General features: G+C 29.7%; 2 protein-coding genes across 2 annotated transcripts; both read left to right on the forward strand.

Moving 5' to 3' along the window:
- Positions 1 to 3814: 3814 nt before the first annotated feature.
- LOC119661911 lies at positions 3815 to 4468 on the forward strand. The gene is made up of 2 exons (XM_038071425.1): positions 3815 to 3924; positions 3987 to 4468. Exons 1-2 carry the CDS (start codon positions 3922 to 3924, stop codon positions 4383 to 4385), a joined length of 402 nt encoding a protein of 133 aa, XP_037927353.1. The 5' UTR covers positions 3815 to 3921; the 3' UTR covers positions 4386 to 4468.
- Positions 4469 to 11772: 7304 nt separating this feature from the next.
- LOC119661912 lies at positions 11773 to 12379 on the forward strand. Its single transcript, XM_038071426.1, has 2 exons — positions 11773 to 11846; positions 11898 to 12379. The coding sequence occupies exons 1-2, from the start codon at positions 11844 to 11846 to the stop codon at positions 12267 to 12269; spliced, it is 375 nt and encodes a 124-aa protein (XP_037927354.1). The 5' UTR covers positions 11773 to 11843; the 3' UTR covers positions 12270 to 12379.
- The last annotated feature ends 5615 nt before the right edge of the window (positions 12380 to 17994 follow it).

The following is a 17994-nucleotide window of genomic DNA, read 5'->3' on the forward strand; positions in this document are numbered from 1 at the left end:
TGTTGCGATTTAACGTTTCGTATAAAATTGGAAATCAAATATGTCTAAAAGCAATACGTCAAAACCAACAAATCGTACTGCATGCAGCATGCAGCAAGCAGCATGTAACATACAGCATGCTGTATGCTGTATGAAACGTTTAGCATGCAGTTTGTGGTGTAAGGCATTCAGCAAATATGCAAGCATACAGTTTCGGTAAGAAGGCAACAATTTAAAACCAAAGATGTAAATGTATTGGTTGAATAAATAAAAACTTTTTTGGAAATGATTTGCTCTGAGTAAAATTATACAAAAATAATTCAGTAAAATGCTTTAAACATGTTGTGCAGCATGCGTGCATGCATGCCTCGCCTGCTGCCTCACCTGTGGCCTCACCTTCTGCTTCACCTGCTGCCTTTCATGCAATAATTTATTATAAATAAGCTTGAAGTGCAAACGTATTTCAATTTTTAAGCATGTCAAGTATGCATATTCGTGTGGATTTGGCTGTCTGTTCCGGTAGTCTGTTCGTCTACCCGTGGCTTTGACATACAGTAGTCATACAATATTCATTTGTCTGTCTATATGTCGGCTTGGTTGCTTGTTTGAATTGCTGATTGACAAAAACTGACAAAAACTGACAATACAAAATCAAAATGCAATCGTTGTAAATTTGATGAATTTCATGGGTATTTTATGAAATTTTTGTGAAAATTTTGTATATTTCTTCAATTTCACGAAATCCTTGATTTTGAGATTTTAATTGAACGATCAAATTTTTTTAAATTGTTATAATAATAAAGGTTTTTCGTGCTTTCTAAGTTTCCAATTTTATACAGTAAATGATAAATATAAAATAATAAAACTTAACTTTCACAAAAGTCAAGTACTGCTTTGGGACAGTTGGTTAAGGAGCGTTGACTCTGAGGTTCAAATTTGGAAGGGCACAAGTTCGAGTTTTGGTACTTGCAATATTAAAAAAAACACTATTTACGAATAATTAAATAAAAGAAATAATTCAAAGACCATTGATTTGGCAATACTCGTAGCTATTATGGTCAACCAAAAATTCAATTAATTAAAATAATATAAAATGAATTTTTGTTGTTGTAGTTGAAAAGTTTCTTTATAAAATAAATAATATAATATTTATTATTTATAAATTATATTATTTTTTTTATATTTCTGCATTTTTCATACTGATTTACTCCTTCAAGTTCTAATCTGTTTTTCAATTGTTAAACATATCTGCGTTGACACAACCGTGTTGTTGTTATTCTACCATTTTATATAAAAAATCACTTTGCTGGTTTTATTGATTATAAATAAATAAATTATTAACAATAACACAGAAACCCAGAAAACAGATGCATCTCAACCATTGATAGTACGCTTGTAACGTTTTTAGGTGTTATTCACCTTAACATTCACCTTAACGCATGATTCATATTACTTATAACTGACAGTTATTAAATATATAAACAAAAATTCTATTCTTTCTGTCTATATCATACTACATTTTGAATTCCATATAAATATATTCAGCTTCCATTAAAACCATTATGCCTTGAGGTTGTATAATGTCATTACTTGGTTTAGATATTAAGTGAACAAATGTGATATGGAAGTGAAAGTGAAAAACGGGAATTGGTGAAATGCGATCCTATCGCATGGATATAATGTAGTCAGCGATTAATCGTAAGAGACCTGCTTATCTTTCTTTGTCAGGAGAGGCGAACGATACTTCATGGTCTGTATACATGAAAGGCTACGAAGCATAGATCCGACCGTTCCTAGACTTTAGCAAATGCATATAATGTAATGCATTATATACCAGTTTTCATATTGTTAAATATTCAATAATTACATGGGTAATATGTCCTTCTATTTAATTGGGTTAAGAAACTATAATGAAATATAAAATAACACTTTGTAAAATCTAATTTTTCTCAAAATTTTGTAAAATTTTTTGTTCATTTTTCATATGTTCATGTCTTATTATCTGAGGATTATTTTTCATAAAATTTTTTTTTATCAATAAGAGAGAGTTGAGAGTTTTTTAACTGCCTTTTTTTTGACCCTGTTGGTTGACCCTGTATGAGTGTAAATATTAAAAATGGCATTTACTTACTTTGCTCACACATTTTCACGTCAGTCTCTCTCATAATAAAAATGGCTGCCTCGTACAATTTATCTTGTGTGATTGTGTCAAATAACACAGTATCATAAAGACTATGTACGGTACAGTTTTAAGTACCGTACATTATAAAGTATTATAGTGTACCGTAGATATGTATGCAAACCTTTATTAATTATTGAATAAGATCGTGTTTTTAAAAATAAGAAAACATAAGAATAACAAGACTTACTTAAAAATACAAGAAGAGATGATAAGAGAAAGTTAGGAAGAATAAAAAAGGAGAAAGAAAGAAACAGATGGTTGATGTTATGTTAATAAGTGATAAAATTGGAACAGAAGTTACAAGTGACCTTGTTTATATAACACAAGTTCATGTTGCATGTGAAGGCGTTTTTCATGCCTACAGAAATATATAAATAACTTTTTGATTTTGCTAATAATCTATAATATATCATGTAGTTCCGTCTTGTGAAAACAAAAAACGGTTAAATGCATATTAATCCATTTTGTTAAAAAAAATATTTAGTGATGACTTTGTACCGACCATCATTAAACGTGATATTTGGACTTTGTTCATTTTGGAATAACTACATTAGTGCTTCCACGAGTTTCTTTTTATTAAGTTTTATTTGTTTGTATGGGAAGCAAGTATTTAGTTCAAATCTTTGGACTCTGTAATATATAACATGTATGATTCTAATTTATAATTGAGAAACATATAGTACATATCTTACATTATGAAAATTAGATACTTTTCGTTTGCATATGTCCAATAAGTATTTTTTTCTAAGCATATAGGTCTCTAGTACTTTTTCGGAGTAAAATGGTTAGAGGTGACGTTTTCGCTGTGAACTCAAACTCTCTATATTAAAAACTTATTTTAATTTTACATGCATTTATATATTATATTTATTTCTTTCAAATTTTCCTTTAAATCTATTTTATTATATAGTAGAACTGTGGTTAAATATTAAAGTAGTAATTAATTAATAGTTATTTGGGCATGAACAATGCCACTGTGACACATTGTTGGACTATTATATTTCGTAAATAACTTGTTATTACGTATCACTAAATTAATATCATGCAATTTTTATATTGCACGCAAAACATAGAGTATCTTAAAGTCTATTCACACCGCACAAATTATTGTAAACTGGATTGTAATTTTTATCGTTCTGCTTGCCTCACTAAAAACCTTTTCACACAGCAAATCCTGATGTTATTTTAAATCTGCTTCTCGTATTACTTTTGTAGTTGTGCTCGTAAACGTTGTATCAATTGTACTATTGTGAATAATAAATTCAATTTCAACTCCACGCAATTATTTTAAATATGTTACGAGTGATCCAAAACAAAGAAACCCATGCTTTTAATACACCTTTCTCACCAAAACTAATGTACTATTGTATATAATACGATCACAATAGATAGTTCGATCACTATTTTACTATTGTGATTACAATCACAAACGGCCGAATACTCCATCAACAACAGACTTCCATCACTGTTTCAGCAACACTTCTTCTTCAATTGGACTTCAATTGACTTATCTATTGTCATAACATTTAAAACATACCTCTCATGTAAGAGATATATGATTTTTAATAAGCAGATTTTGTTGCGTACTATACATATACAGTTTATTTAAAAATTTATTTGTCATTTGCAGAATCAAAACAATTAATGTGAAGATGTGTTTCATATAGAAAACATCAAACTTTTTTTCACATTGCTTCAAATTGTTCGCTCGGGTTAAAAATAATTTTTATAAGAATATACAAATTGTTAATATTAGCAAAATGGTAAAATATGTTTAATTTATTATTCAACGAATATAAAATATTTCAATTTTTCATGTGTTCAGGATTTTATGGATTCAGAATCAGATATATCTTTTGAGTTTATTTCTGCCGCCACACCAACACTAACTTCTTATGATGCTGATGCATCCAATTCGAGCCTATCAATTATAAGTTATGGTTCCGATGATGTATTAGCAATTTCGGATGATATCTTCGATGGTCCAAATCAAAATTACACGTGGCGACAGCTATATTTAAGTTTTTCATTTAGAATGGATCCTGGAAGTGACGATCCCGATGAAAACAAAAACATTAATTCCACATTCAAATGGGTAAAAGTAATTATGTTGGCGTTTATCCTATATTGGGGATACAAAAAAGTTAAAAAAGGAAGTGTGTCATTCAAATGGGTGAATATATTTGGGTTTGTAAGTCGTTGTAAAAAACTAATAGGTTTATAAATACTTAAATACTTTTTTTGAACACCAACCAGAAAAGAACTAATAAATGTTTGTAGTTCAATAATAAAGATAAATCAATTACTGTTAAGTCAAAATAACTATTCTTTTATAATGATTATAAGTAACTTCTGTATATAAAATATGTCACATAAAATATATTTGAATTTCGTTCATTGTTGACTTTAATTTCGTATGCAGTGTTTTTTATTTATTTTGCAATGATTCCGCATATATTTAAAATCAGAAGATGCGATTGGTTCAAAACCTTTTGCTAAACCTCTATTGCAATTTGATAGATAGAAATCCTTAACGTTTAAAAACATGTTTTATATTTGGTATGGGATGAGTTTCATGTGTATAGTAAAGCGATTAAGAATATATAATTAAATATTTTTTTTCTAAAGAAATTTTAATTACGCTTTGAATTCTTTTTTAATATAATGTGCATTAAAAAATAGTTATTTTCCATTGGAGTATGGCAAACTTCAGTTTGCAATTTTCCTCAATTTTTATAAGTAACTTTAAAATACATATTTTATATATTGTCTTTGAAGAAATGGTTCTGAAGTCTATAGGAGATTATTTGGTAAACTAAAATATCGCATTTTGCCATGTTTTATATAATTAGAAATTGTGCGTTCCTTATCGCCAAGTAAGTGGTTGCTTCTTGCCTCCAACACCAACACAGTTGTATTGAATGTTATATTAATAACACATTCCTGTTTTATTGTGTTATCTTGCTCATGACATCTGTTTGCTTTCATATAGGTTGTGAGACTTGACGTTGAGAATGTGGACCCTCCTGTCTGGTCTGTAAGCAAACAATCAGACTGGAAAGTAGAGAATTGCTATATCTAAAACTAGAAGATATAAAAATATTTATTATGTTGAAGCTGTTTGAGCCAGTGCACTTTAGCACTTTTACTCTTTATTGACTCGAGGTATCTTCAAGACCCCTCTTTACAACAATTTTAAAATCTTTTAAAAAAAATGCTATATAGAATCTATGTTTACTGCAGATGAAGACACTGAGCTTAATGTCGAACACAGAATAAATTTTGTCTTCTTTCAGTATAGTCGCAACATTATGGGGAAAATAATAGTATACATCTCTGTACTATAAGTTGCCACCTATAAAGCAACTTTAGCGATTATGTGACGCCTTCAGACTTTCATCAATAGATGCGATCTTTATGCGAATATTTTGGCCTATTACTTTAACTAGTTCTGCAAGCCAGCTTAATGTTGTTACCGAAATTCGGTGAGCAAAATGAAATTGGATCTGTCATATCCAGAAAAAAAAAACTTGTTGACAACATAGTCAAATAGGCGATCTTCAGGTCGCAGCATTGACAGGCTACACAGCACTTGTTGTTGTTGTTGGGATTTATAAAGCAAATAACTTAAAAAGAATAACAAAAACATATAAATGGGTTAGAATGTCAAAAAGTAATGGCAGTAAAAGAAGGGCCGCCGGAAGCAGTATAGATTTGATCTAAAATGAACAAAAAATGTAACAAAAAATCGAGCAAAGTTGTTGATGAAGCCATGTGTTGACGAAGAGGTGTTGTTGGCGATCTATGTTTCATATAAGAATCAAAAAAAAACATATGTACATTTAACATATTTATTGAATACCGAATGATTAATGTATTTATGATTTGTTTGCTAGAATAATGACTACCAGCTGCTCTTTTATTAAAGTAATAAACAAAGTCATAATTTGATTGTAACGGAGATAAGAATTGCAATTTCAGTTGTATTCTTTTCAGTTAGTAGATGGTAGACTAGTCACCAATGACTACCATATATTCTTTATAAGCATATGTCTGGGAAAAAAATGGTTGGAATTGGTTGGAATGACGAAGCAGTAACTAAAGAGAAACTTGTTCCGAAAATAAATTGTTCTATACATAAAATTATAAAAATGTTCGAAAAATGTTAAAACGAATATATAGTATCGTATCTTAACAAATAGATAATGTTTTTTTATTTACTTTTATAAATTGTATATATCTATTTTCTTCTAATTTTTATTTATTTTATGAATGTGTAATTTCATATATTTCTTTGTATTTAAATGTTTTGATTTCTTTGTAGTTTATTTTTGTGTGAATAAACTGATTTCATTTAGTATTCTAAACTACATAACAAAAATGCTGAATTAATATCAATTTGAGTTTGTTTTTCCGTTCTTCTACTCCTATTAAAAAAAAAGTCTCAGAAAGCAAATGGAATATGCGAAAATATGTTGCAAGATGATGATATATTTTTTTCTTCGTTATCTACGGCTATGCGAAAGCGTGCATCCCAGCAGTATCAGTTTACCTTGGAGTTATGTGCACACTCCTAAGGTGCGAAGCTAGCAAATTCTTTTTCTCCTATTTCCACATTTATTTTTTCATGCTTCGCTGGCGTACTGAGCTTTGCGGTCTCCTCCACTTCCGTTTCCTTTGTGCAAATGTTTTGTCTTAGAACTTCTGTTATTTTATATGGAGAAATACGAAATGCGAACAATGTATCCAGAACTCCAAAGCAAAGAACTCCTCAACATGAGAAATTTGTTATTAAAGCTTATTGGTCTGTTGTGTTGTTTATGGTTTTGCACTTTCTGCTTCACCATTAAAAAAATCAAAACAAATGTTGCAAATTGAGCCATAGCACAACTTAAAGTAGCTTCTTTAGAAATAACAAGCTCCTAGTGAATGTGTGTGGTAAACTGAGATGTGAGAATTTCTTTTATGCGAGTTTTTTCCTGCTTCAGATTTGTATTCAAAGGATGAAATGCTCTTGCTTTCTTCTGATATTCCACTGCATTGCTTGATTTCAGTTTGTTATGTTTGTAGTATAAATTTCTATTCTAAGTTGGAATTTCTTAATTAAACAATAGAATTTCTAACAAATTGCTAATAGATACAGTGAACACATTAAGTTTATACTCGTATGTACGTTGGTATTGGCACAAATGGTTTCATATTCAGATACTTTCCATACTGAAACATAATAATACTTTAAATAACTTATTTGCAACTGAAACAATAGTGTATCTCAAACGACTACTATTACTATAGAATTTTGCAATAAATTGATTTAACAAAATATCGAAAATGTGAAAAATTATATTCTTTTGATGCAAACATAGGTGCAATTCCGTATATGTATATTTAGTTTTATATTTATATGTGTATATATATACATATATAGATATGCTTTGATAACAGCTGAATATAACGGGTCATTTAAAAAAATATGTACTTCTAATTGTTGCACGGTTAAGAAAGAATAGATTGGCAACTACGTAGCTTCTAAAATGTGATGTATTGACTGGCAGGCATTTTTCGAATATCTTTGTGCCAAGTATATATACATATACAGAATCCCACTTCTATATAAAAAATAATATCATGATAAAGCTTTACTCATAAACCATACTTGATTCGTTGGTTGCGGTGGCACGCCATTAGATAACTTCCATGTACCTCAATTAGAGATTTTTTGCCGTTTTGTTACCACACTGCTCACAAAAACCCTAGTAGAGAACAGTAAAGACTAAATCCATCCCGCCAAATTTTGATAATTTAATAGGTCTGATAAACTATGAGTATCAAAGTAGTATCTTTCTAAGAACCTATATCTTCTGACCGCTAAAGCCGGACATTCACAGAGAAAATGTATTATGGTTTTTTTTTTTCCTGCGGGTTCCCACAACTTCGACAGTGAGGATTACTAGGAATGCGCAGTTTCTCTGCTTGGGTTCCTATAAACCAATGACCAGAAAGAACTGCAGTAAGCCTCGCAGTGTTCACGCGGTCTCATAAACCATACATACTTTAAATATTTCAAGGTATTTGAATAAATCATTTTTGAGATGTACATATGTCATGGGATGACGTTAATTTTCCAAATTTAAGGCACTTTCAAACAAATGTGAAGATGATACACACTTGTAAATAATTATAAAATCTTTTTGTTTTATGTGAATGCATCTTATCAAGCAATGTAAAGTTGCCTTGAAATGCCCTGTATATTCGTGACGGTGCTGATATCTACGCTTCAGTAAACAGTAATTTAAATCTGATTGCATTCAAATTACTTGACTCATTTAAATTGTAGAGGCAAGCGTAGTGGTATCATCAACAGTAATGGCAACCTTTAATTATACATCCATAGTCCTTCTCCAATTGATATGGGCAAGCAAATCAGATCAAATCAAATCAAATCACAATGTGAAACATTGTAATATGAAATTAATTATTATAACAACAAAGAAACAACAACAACAACAACAACAAACACAACAATAAACCTATACAAATTGCTGTTGAATTGATTGATTTGAGCATAAATTTGAATGATTGATTTTAAGCACATAAGTACAGTACAAAAGGAGACTAATACGTAAATTTGTAGACAGTATCGAAGCAGATAACACTTTGAAAAGGATGAAAAATATTGTGAATTAAACTAGAATTATTCGAGAATATTGTGGTATTGCAAGGAGCTTAGTTTATTATGTGGAGAGGAAATTTTTGTCTCTATTGTCATAGTATATGATACCTGTATTATTATAGATATAATCTTATAATTAGAGAAATTATGTATACATGTATGATTATGAATTTTGTTTTAATTATAAATTTACTCGTCCTTATACGCAACTGAAAAGAAATATCCTTATTAAGAGCAATACTGATATAGTTGCAAATGGACACCTAAATCATTTAATTGACTCTTTTCGGATCCAAGTAAATTGCTTTGCTAAAAAGAACACATTTTCTGATTAAATACATAACGTCTAAATCAATGTTTCTTAGCCCAACACTTACTACGGACCATAAAAATATTCAATATTTTGCATGTATTTTGCAGGGGCTGGTAAACAATAGGTCTGTTCCACGAGTTACTCGTAGGAACTTTGAATAACACTGTGTATACACAAGCGCGTTCCATCAGCAAATTCCCGTGTATTTTCGTGTAAATTTTACTTGTGTTTTACTTGAGTTTTACTAGGAGTAGTTCGTGGAACAGATCTAATATCTTCGTAAACAATAATATCGGCCAAAATACAATAATTCATTGATTATAGGTGCTAATGGCGCAGGCCAGCGGTTGGGGAATACTGATCAAAATAACAAGTTATCTGTTTTTTAATTATGAAAAAATTAAATTGCAGGTAAACATTTTGTAATTTAGCTACTTATTATTTTATATTTAATGCTGAAGAAATATCGCAATAACGAATAAAGATTTTTTTTGTAGTCATATTGAGTGCATTACTTAGTACATTAGTTTATTTAATACATTTATAATATTTTAATTATTTGAAAAACATAAATATAATCTAATATTAAATGTATACTGTATGCCTTTATATTACCGGTTTTAAGAGTTCTTCTTTGTACCGAATTAAAAGTGTAAGAAATTCTACAAAATAAAATCTCATTTACGACACTTCAATGAGGAAACTTTGGTTATGAATTCTTAATTCCAATTCTTAAATACAACATTAAATGTGAATTTAACACTAAAGTCACATTTATAGCTAAATTCCTTATAGCAAAGATTTAAGAGGTACTTGATTTGAATGTGCATTGCAATACTGGCTCCAAATAACTAATACAAAAATGAATACTAAGTAATTAATACTAAGTACCGAAAATTCTGTACCGAATACTATGCAACAGCAAATAAGTAACCAATACGAAGTAACGAATATAAATATGGAAAAAGAAGAATGCACTACTATTACGAAAGTACTTACATGTAAAAAGTTTAATTTTATACACTTGTGACGTACCCACCTGTAGGTTGATACGGCAGAAATAATCTATAAAGTTCACGAATTTGTTTCGAACGATAGATAAGTGTAAATGTGCAAGCTTTTTGAGGCCCACAGCCGGCGAATAACTTGGTAACTTGGTAACTGAGTTCTCGTCCATGGAGTAAGTGAAACTATAAGACGATTTCAAAACAATGTTTGAAGACATTTTAATATAATTCAGCTTTTTCTCTGTCGATTAAGAACGTGGACAAAACAGAAGTCCATTCATTATTATCATAGCAATAAAACTAAATTTATTTTGAATTCTAAGAATCTATTCTTTTTTTACAGATATATATCTAAAGAAGAAAGAGGTATATTTTCACATACAGACAGGTAGCTATTAAGACTGTTTCAACTGCTTATATTATTTCTACAACGTTCGATGATACTTCAGCCTTATTTTTGCGTCGCTTCATAATGTGGACGGAACACGCATCCATTACTACCACGACATTGCAACATATCATTCAGATATAGCTGGTGACACTCCGTATCGCTTTGTTATCCATATATAACCTTTGTCAGTTGCAAATATGAATTGATTTATAACTATTTTTTTTGACCAAAAGACCAACAGCATTCAGTCTTATCTTATTTCTACATCCAGTTCAATGGCAACATAACTTACTCTAAATCTAGGTCCTTAGAGTTAATTCAGAGTAATACAATAACATAAAAGTTTCTAAAATAATTAATGTTTTTATTATAATAAAATCATTAAAATTTTGCTGGTACAATAAATTTTTTGACGATATGAAGCTTTGCCGAATTTAGATAGAGTTTGAGAAAAAGATATCACATGTCCACCTCTGTGAGAAATGGGATAGAATATTCCTGAGGCAAGTCATACCTGCACTAAAATTTAGTAAGTACTACCCAATACTATATGTATAAATGTATAAATGGTAGTCAATGAGTTTTACTTGCGGTACCCGACTCGAGGTCTAAATCTGGGACCACGGAAGTTAGGGTCTAAAGCTTACCGACAGAGATTGACTTAATTAGAGTACCATGATGGCTGTGGTTAAAACCCAAAGTTACGGGAGTAGAATGACTGCCTTTACTTTCATTCTGTATAGAGTAGCTTTTTGTAACCGGGTGCTGTGAGAGCAGAGATGTTATATGGGCCTCGCCTCGCATCAAGGAGAAAACTATATGCAAACGTAAATCCTCAACTATAACCGGTTTTAATTGAATTACAATTCCAGTGGGCCATTTATTGGCGCATTATACTGGTTCTTGGGTTAAGAGCAGCTTGATGTTCTAAAAACTCTTGATTTTGTGTCACTATCCAAGCACAGAGTTTAATAGTGTGCGTCATATTCTTATACTCCACAAAATTAAGTGGAATGTAAAATCAAAAATGTTTGCTAAATAATTGTGGAAGTTATGACTTGTCTTCCACATAGTCTGTATTAATAATCTTAAAGAATAAAAAAAAATTTTTTTTCAATTTTGATGTAAAATGGAATCAAGTTGGCTTATAAATTTGAAATTGAAAAAATATTTACTTATAGAAGTTAAAAATGAGAAATGCATTGTATTTATTTGTTTTGTAGTGAACGTTACAATTTTTGAACACAGAGAAAAAAAATTCTGACTTGTCTTCTGCGGTAGATATTCGATCATAAGTGATGGTAATATAAAATATAATATATATATATAATTTTAAATTACGTATGTCTTAGGATTCAAGTGAAGCATTCGGAGACTTGTTTGCTGAAAGAGATAACATAGCAAAAGCAGACCCTGCAGTTACTTTAATGTGTCGTCGTTATGAGCCAACGCCACAAATTGACGTTTCAGATGGCACATACGGGTTGTCTGGATTATTCACTTTACCGCAAAGCGCTAAGAAGGTACCACTTATTAAATCAGAGCGCAGTGATGGTCGTTTTAAGAAGGGAAAGAAAAAGTTGGAAACTGTGTTAAAGTATATGAAAACTATATTTCATATTACTTTCATCCCTGCACTCTTTTATTTGGCATACCGCCGGTCTAAATTGGATGGAAAAAGTATTAATTGGATAAATGCGCTTCCGTTTCTTCGTTTTAAGTAGTAGTTCCTAAACTACTCTTCAGTTACTGTTAATTATTTAGACTATAAATTTCAATGTTGGTTTTCGATTCAATGACACTTAATTCCCTCAAAATCAAAAAACTAAAAGAAACAAAAAATTTTTTTTAGTAATAAAGTTTGATTAGAAATTAAAAAGTATAATAATGAGTTTTTTGTTCAAAAATTATTTAATGCTTAACATAAATAGTAATTGCAAAATATATATATTTATGAATAAATATCTTCAAATGTACTTCTTAGTTCGCTGATTTTTTGGTTAAAAAATCTTATCTAAATTGAAATATTGATGTCAATATTGTATATTCTTAGAATATATCATCCATGCTTTGCTGGTTTTGATCGATTATAGTCCGCCCGTGCGAATTGTGGAGTAACATTAACATGCCTTTGTCAATATTACGTTCCTGAATATACTAGAAAAAATAATATAAAAGTATGCAATAAATAATGAATCTACTAAAGAATAGAATTGAAATCAAACAGTTAAAAAATACAAATATAATTAATAAAACTCAATTATTCTACAACTGGTTTATGACTTCGTTGTAATATAAACACAGCAAGTGAATTTGGGTCAGTTGGTTAAGGTGTGCTGACTCTGAGCTTCAAATTTGGCAGGACACGTGTTCGGTTCCTGGTACATGCAATATCAAAATCCTATTTACGAATAATTAAATACGAGAATTGTTTCCAAGACCACTGATGATGGGTATGTGGCAATACTCGAAACAGCTGTATGATCAGTCAAAAATTCAATTAATTAAAATAATATAAAACAGAAATTTTGTTGTTGTCGTTCATTACTTTTCGAAAACCTGTTTATTTATTTATTATATTATTTCTGGTTGTATTCGGGTGCAATTCGAATCAAATGAAAAGTATTAAAGATTAGTATAAACCTATAGATAAAACTGGGTTTAAGTTAGTGTTTATGTAGTTGAATTTCGTGCCCAAAAACTATAGCTTTATTTTAAGGTAGTTCGTGCGACATTCATTTTTTCATATATATTTGACAATTGATATTGGGAAATTTTTGTAAGATTCTGTGCTTTAAATCTTAAGTAAGTTTTTGTTATTTGATTCAAAATTTGTAATTGAATCAAATAGTCGATTTTTTAGGAGCAAATCCAAAAACAATCTATTTTTAAAAATACATGGACTCACTTCAGCAATGTGGTTTTAAATTAACTGTTACTCAAAATGGCCTATAGATCTTATAGGTGTGGTATATGAGTATGCTTAAAAGAAAAAACATCGATCCGCTCTGAATGTATATATATATTTAATGTTTATTAATATTAATTAAATAATTTTAAAGCAAAATTAAAATTGATAAAGATTTAGTAAAATTCAATAAAATACATAATGTTCAAATAAAATTATGAGTCATAATAGCAAATTTTTGAAAATTGAATTAAATACTTTATAATTGTTTACAAAATAATATAAAACTATTTTCATTAGAAATAATTTTAAGTACACATTTTAAAATACCATACTTTTAATGACAACATTTTTGAATGATTCTATCTACAATAAAATAATTAAAAATATTGATCATTGGAAAGAATGGGTTTCATTTTAGTACGGCTTCAGTATTAAATAAATTTCATTTAAATTAATTAAATGCAAAATATTGTGTTTGTTTAAATAATTGTAAATTTTAACGTTTGTATTGAAATTTTATAATAATTCCTTTTATTTACTTTTGTGGTTGATATTGAATAGAACGACAAACCTATTTTAAATTGTTATTTATATGACTTTTTTCCGAATGATTTTTGCACATTATTTTGAGCACAATATTTGCGGATGAATCAAAGGAATCAATTGTTTTCTGCGGTTTTTACATGAAATATGTTTGCCATAGTTTTTTTATTATATATAATGTTTATAAAAAAATATTCATTAAATATTTTTCTATAAATATTAAAATTAAATTTCTTCATAACAGCAACTGTTGTGTGTGGATTATTAATAAAAAAATTTGTGTATGCAAAATTATTGAATAAATTTTTTAACACAAAATAATTTATATGTGTCGTCTCAGTTTGTTGGTTTTTAATAATACAGTCAAACTTCTATAACTCGAATTTTCTACAACTCGAACTAAAAACAGTGCAGCATGGTTTTAGACAGCAAATCACATACAATTCTGCTTCCATAACTCGGACTTCTATAACTCGAATTTCTCTATAAATCGAATAAAAATATTGTCACGTACCAATAGGAATATGGGAAAGTGCATTCTATAAGTCGAATTTTTGTTTTAAGTATGGATGCATTTCGCTATTAGGGGAAATCCCTTTTTCAAACCAAGTGTTTAATTTTTTCTTCCTTATGTTGCTTCTTTATGCAAACGCCAGTCGCTTTTGATTATCAAAATACACAACACAGAGTAGTTTGTACAGAGTAGTACAGTTCAGTAAAAACTAAAGTGGGTCAAAAAAAAAGAAATGGCTGCTAAATTTGGTTTCCTGGCGAGTACATTTTCAACGATTTTAAAACATAAAGAATCTATTACTGCTTCATTAGAGTCTGGTACTTCTGCAGAAAAATAGTAAGAAAGTCAATATTTAAATATGTCGATCAAAAGATTCTCATATGCTCAAGGCAGTGGAGTTTGCGAAACGGTTTGGTGATGATAACTTTAAGGCAAGTACTGATTGTCTTGATTAATGAAAGCAAAGGTACTGAACAAACCATTTACTGATAAAAAAAATTAAAATCCTAAACCCTGATTTCTGAATATTTTACTTTACTTTAACTTCTGTGCTGTATTTTATTTCAATTAAATAAATAAATGTCTTACAAAGTAATTCTAGTTTCTTTAAAAAAAAAAAACAATAATACTTTCCCTAACTCGAAGTCTCCATAAGTCGAACCTTTTCTTTGTAAAATGGTACTCCGAGTTATGGAAGTTTCACTGTATTTTGTTTTTATATTATTTATATGACAATATAGAACTTAAGGTAAAATATTTCATTTTAATTTCTGTTAACTGCTTACATGGAAGTGTTTATTTGGCAACATGTTTTCTTATTTTTTATAGTTTTTTTTTTCATACTAGGGAGTATCATGCACGCTTTGCTCTTTATATAGAAAAACGTTATTTTTTTAGAGCAATGTATTTGTTATTAATATATATGTACATTTTAAATTTTTACAATACAAATGTTTCAAATTTAATTGAATAATTAATATATTCTGAATTAATATTTGTTCCTCATAAATATAGAATAACACCAGTATTCTATCTATGTTGAGCTATGTACTTAAGCACTTTTACTCTCTACTAATTGCGAGGCTTCTTCATAAACCCTCTCTACGCCTTGACTGGATTATTGTTTATCACTTCATCTGACTAAGCAGTAACTGACCTAAGATCTGCAAACCTCCCCGAGGAGCCTGTAACCATTCTAAGATTTGATGATAGTGCCCATGACCTATATCATTGCTTAATATGGCAAGTGATTGCATAAAGTGACAAAGCAATTGTGACATAATTTACTTACTTTTACTTACTTACTTACTTACTTAGTAGGCTATTGCTGACGTGGATCGTCCTTGGCCGCGTCGAGTAGCCTCCGCCAGTCAGCCCGATTAGTTGCTTTCTGACGCCAGTTGGTAGTACCGAGCGCCCCCAAATCTTTGGTTACCTTGTTCTTCACCGAAGATGCGGACGTCCTCTACCGCGTTTTTCACCTGCGGGTACCGAATCAAATACCTTATTAGCCGGAACACTTTCTTTAATTCTCACGACATGACCAAGCCAGCGTAGCCGCTGAATTTTTATGCGCTTAGCAATGTCAATATCGCGGTATAGTTCATACAGCTCATCGTTCTATCTATTTCGATACTTCTCGCCCATGTGTATGAGACCATAGATCTCCCGAAGAATTTTTCTCTCGTATGCTCCTAACGCCTTCTCATCGCTGTTGGTAATTGTACAAGCTTTTGCAACATACAGAAGGACAGGCGTGATAAGAGATTTGTAGAGCGTGATTTTGTTTGTCGAGAGAGGGCTTTATTTCTCAATTGCTTACTTAGCCCGAAGTAACATTTGTTGGCAAGAGTGATTCTTCGTTGAACCTCTAAGCTGACGTCATTTTTGGTGTTAAGGGAAATACAACACCATAATATGCTTATATTTATGAATAATATGCATTAAAAAAATGTATGAGTAATATGCATAAAATAATGCATTCTAACATATGTTAGGAGAGTGAGATAAATATTATATATAAATTTTATATACTGAATTCTATTTTTTATTAAAAATTGGGAGTAACCAGTGCATTGATTGGCTACTCATAAATAAATAAGAATTAAGTATTTAAATTTGCACATAAGAATAATTTTGTATTAATAGTGTAGAATTTTCTAAATAAAAACAGATTCTTTTGATCACTCAAATAAGTGTTTACAATCTTTTCATACTTATTGTTTAAATATTGTCCATTTTAAAAAAGGCAATTAATCCTATTATGTGACAAACCTGCCGTTTCATATAATATTACATGGCGATCCTGCCATGTTCCAGAATGTTGACATTACAAAATCCTGTAGGTCTTCGTAAATATTTTCAGTGCTATATCCTTTATTTATTTTTTGATCTGACCAATCTTGAGGTCACTGAGGATGTCATTTGTCCTAATGTACCATGGCACCTTCTCAGAGCCTGGCTAGTGTTTGAGGCCTTGCGTCAATACACGCTTCGAGTCAGGATATATGATTTTGTTATTACGGTTTTAGGAGTGCGACAAAATCCATTAGTCAACAAGACATACGAACTGATTTATTCCATTATATTCTCTGTTAATATTTTCTTATAGACTTTACAGATTTATATTTAAATTAACAAATAAATTGTTATTACGATCAATTTTCAATACGTTTTTTTAATTATTACTTAACTTTTTAATTATTTTAACACATAAAAATTAAAAATGTTTTTTAAACAAAAAATTACACTTATAAATTCGTGTTTTTCTTACAAAAAAATGTAAAAAATCTTAATGGGTTAATAAAACTGTTTGTTATTAATTAACTAATCCCATATAGGTTATTTCATCCTTAAGGGCAGGTTAGGTGGGATCATTTTATCTTTCTAATGTGTTCTCACAATATATGAAAATATGTTATAGTGATATATTTTACACAATATACAATCTTCTGACGCTTCTTATATATATAAACTATTTTCTTTATATTAAAAGTGCTATTGTAGAACATTATTGTGCTAATTATTGATGTTAATTGATATATGTTTAGTGATTTGAATAGATGTTTCGTTTGTCAAAATATATTGTATTTCTAAAATGTATCAATTAGTGTTTGGGAATGTTGCGGTAATCATTTAATACAGTACTGCAATTGGTTTAATATCATAAAGTAATTGGTAAGAGATATCCATATAAACTTATGCCTTTACCAATTAACTATAATTGTTGTGTGTATGTTAAAGTCCTTGTGTAGAGAGCAGATTACAAGAAATTTAAAAGTCCGAAAAATATTTTCCATTTAGACATAAGATTAGTTGATGTTATCTATTTATTTAAGTGGTTTTCTCCAGACTATATCTTAAGATTTACCAAAGTGATACAGACCAAAGAGATCATATCATAAGTAATCTCTACAGACAGTAACTTTATTTAGAAAAATTACTATATTTTGCTATGGTTCTATAAAATCATATGTGGTCT

This window comes from Teleopsis dalmanni, chromosome X (genome assembly GCF_002237135.1).
Source record: "Teleopsis dalmanni isolate 2A chromosome X, ASM223713v2, whole genome shotgun sequence".
NCBI lineage: Eukaryota > Metazoa > Arthropoda > Insecta > Diptera > Diopsidae > Teleopsis > Teleopsis dalmanni.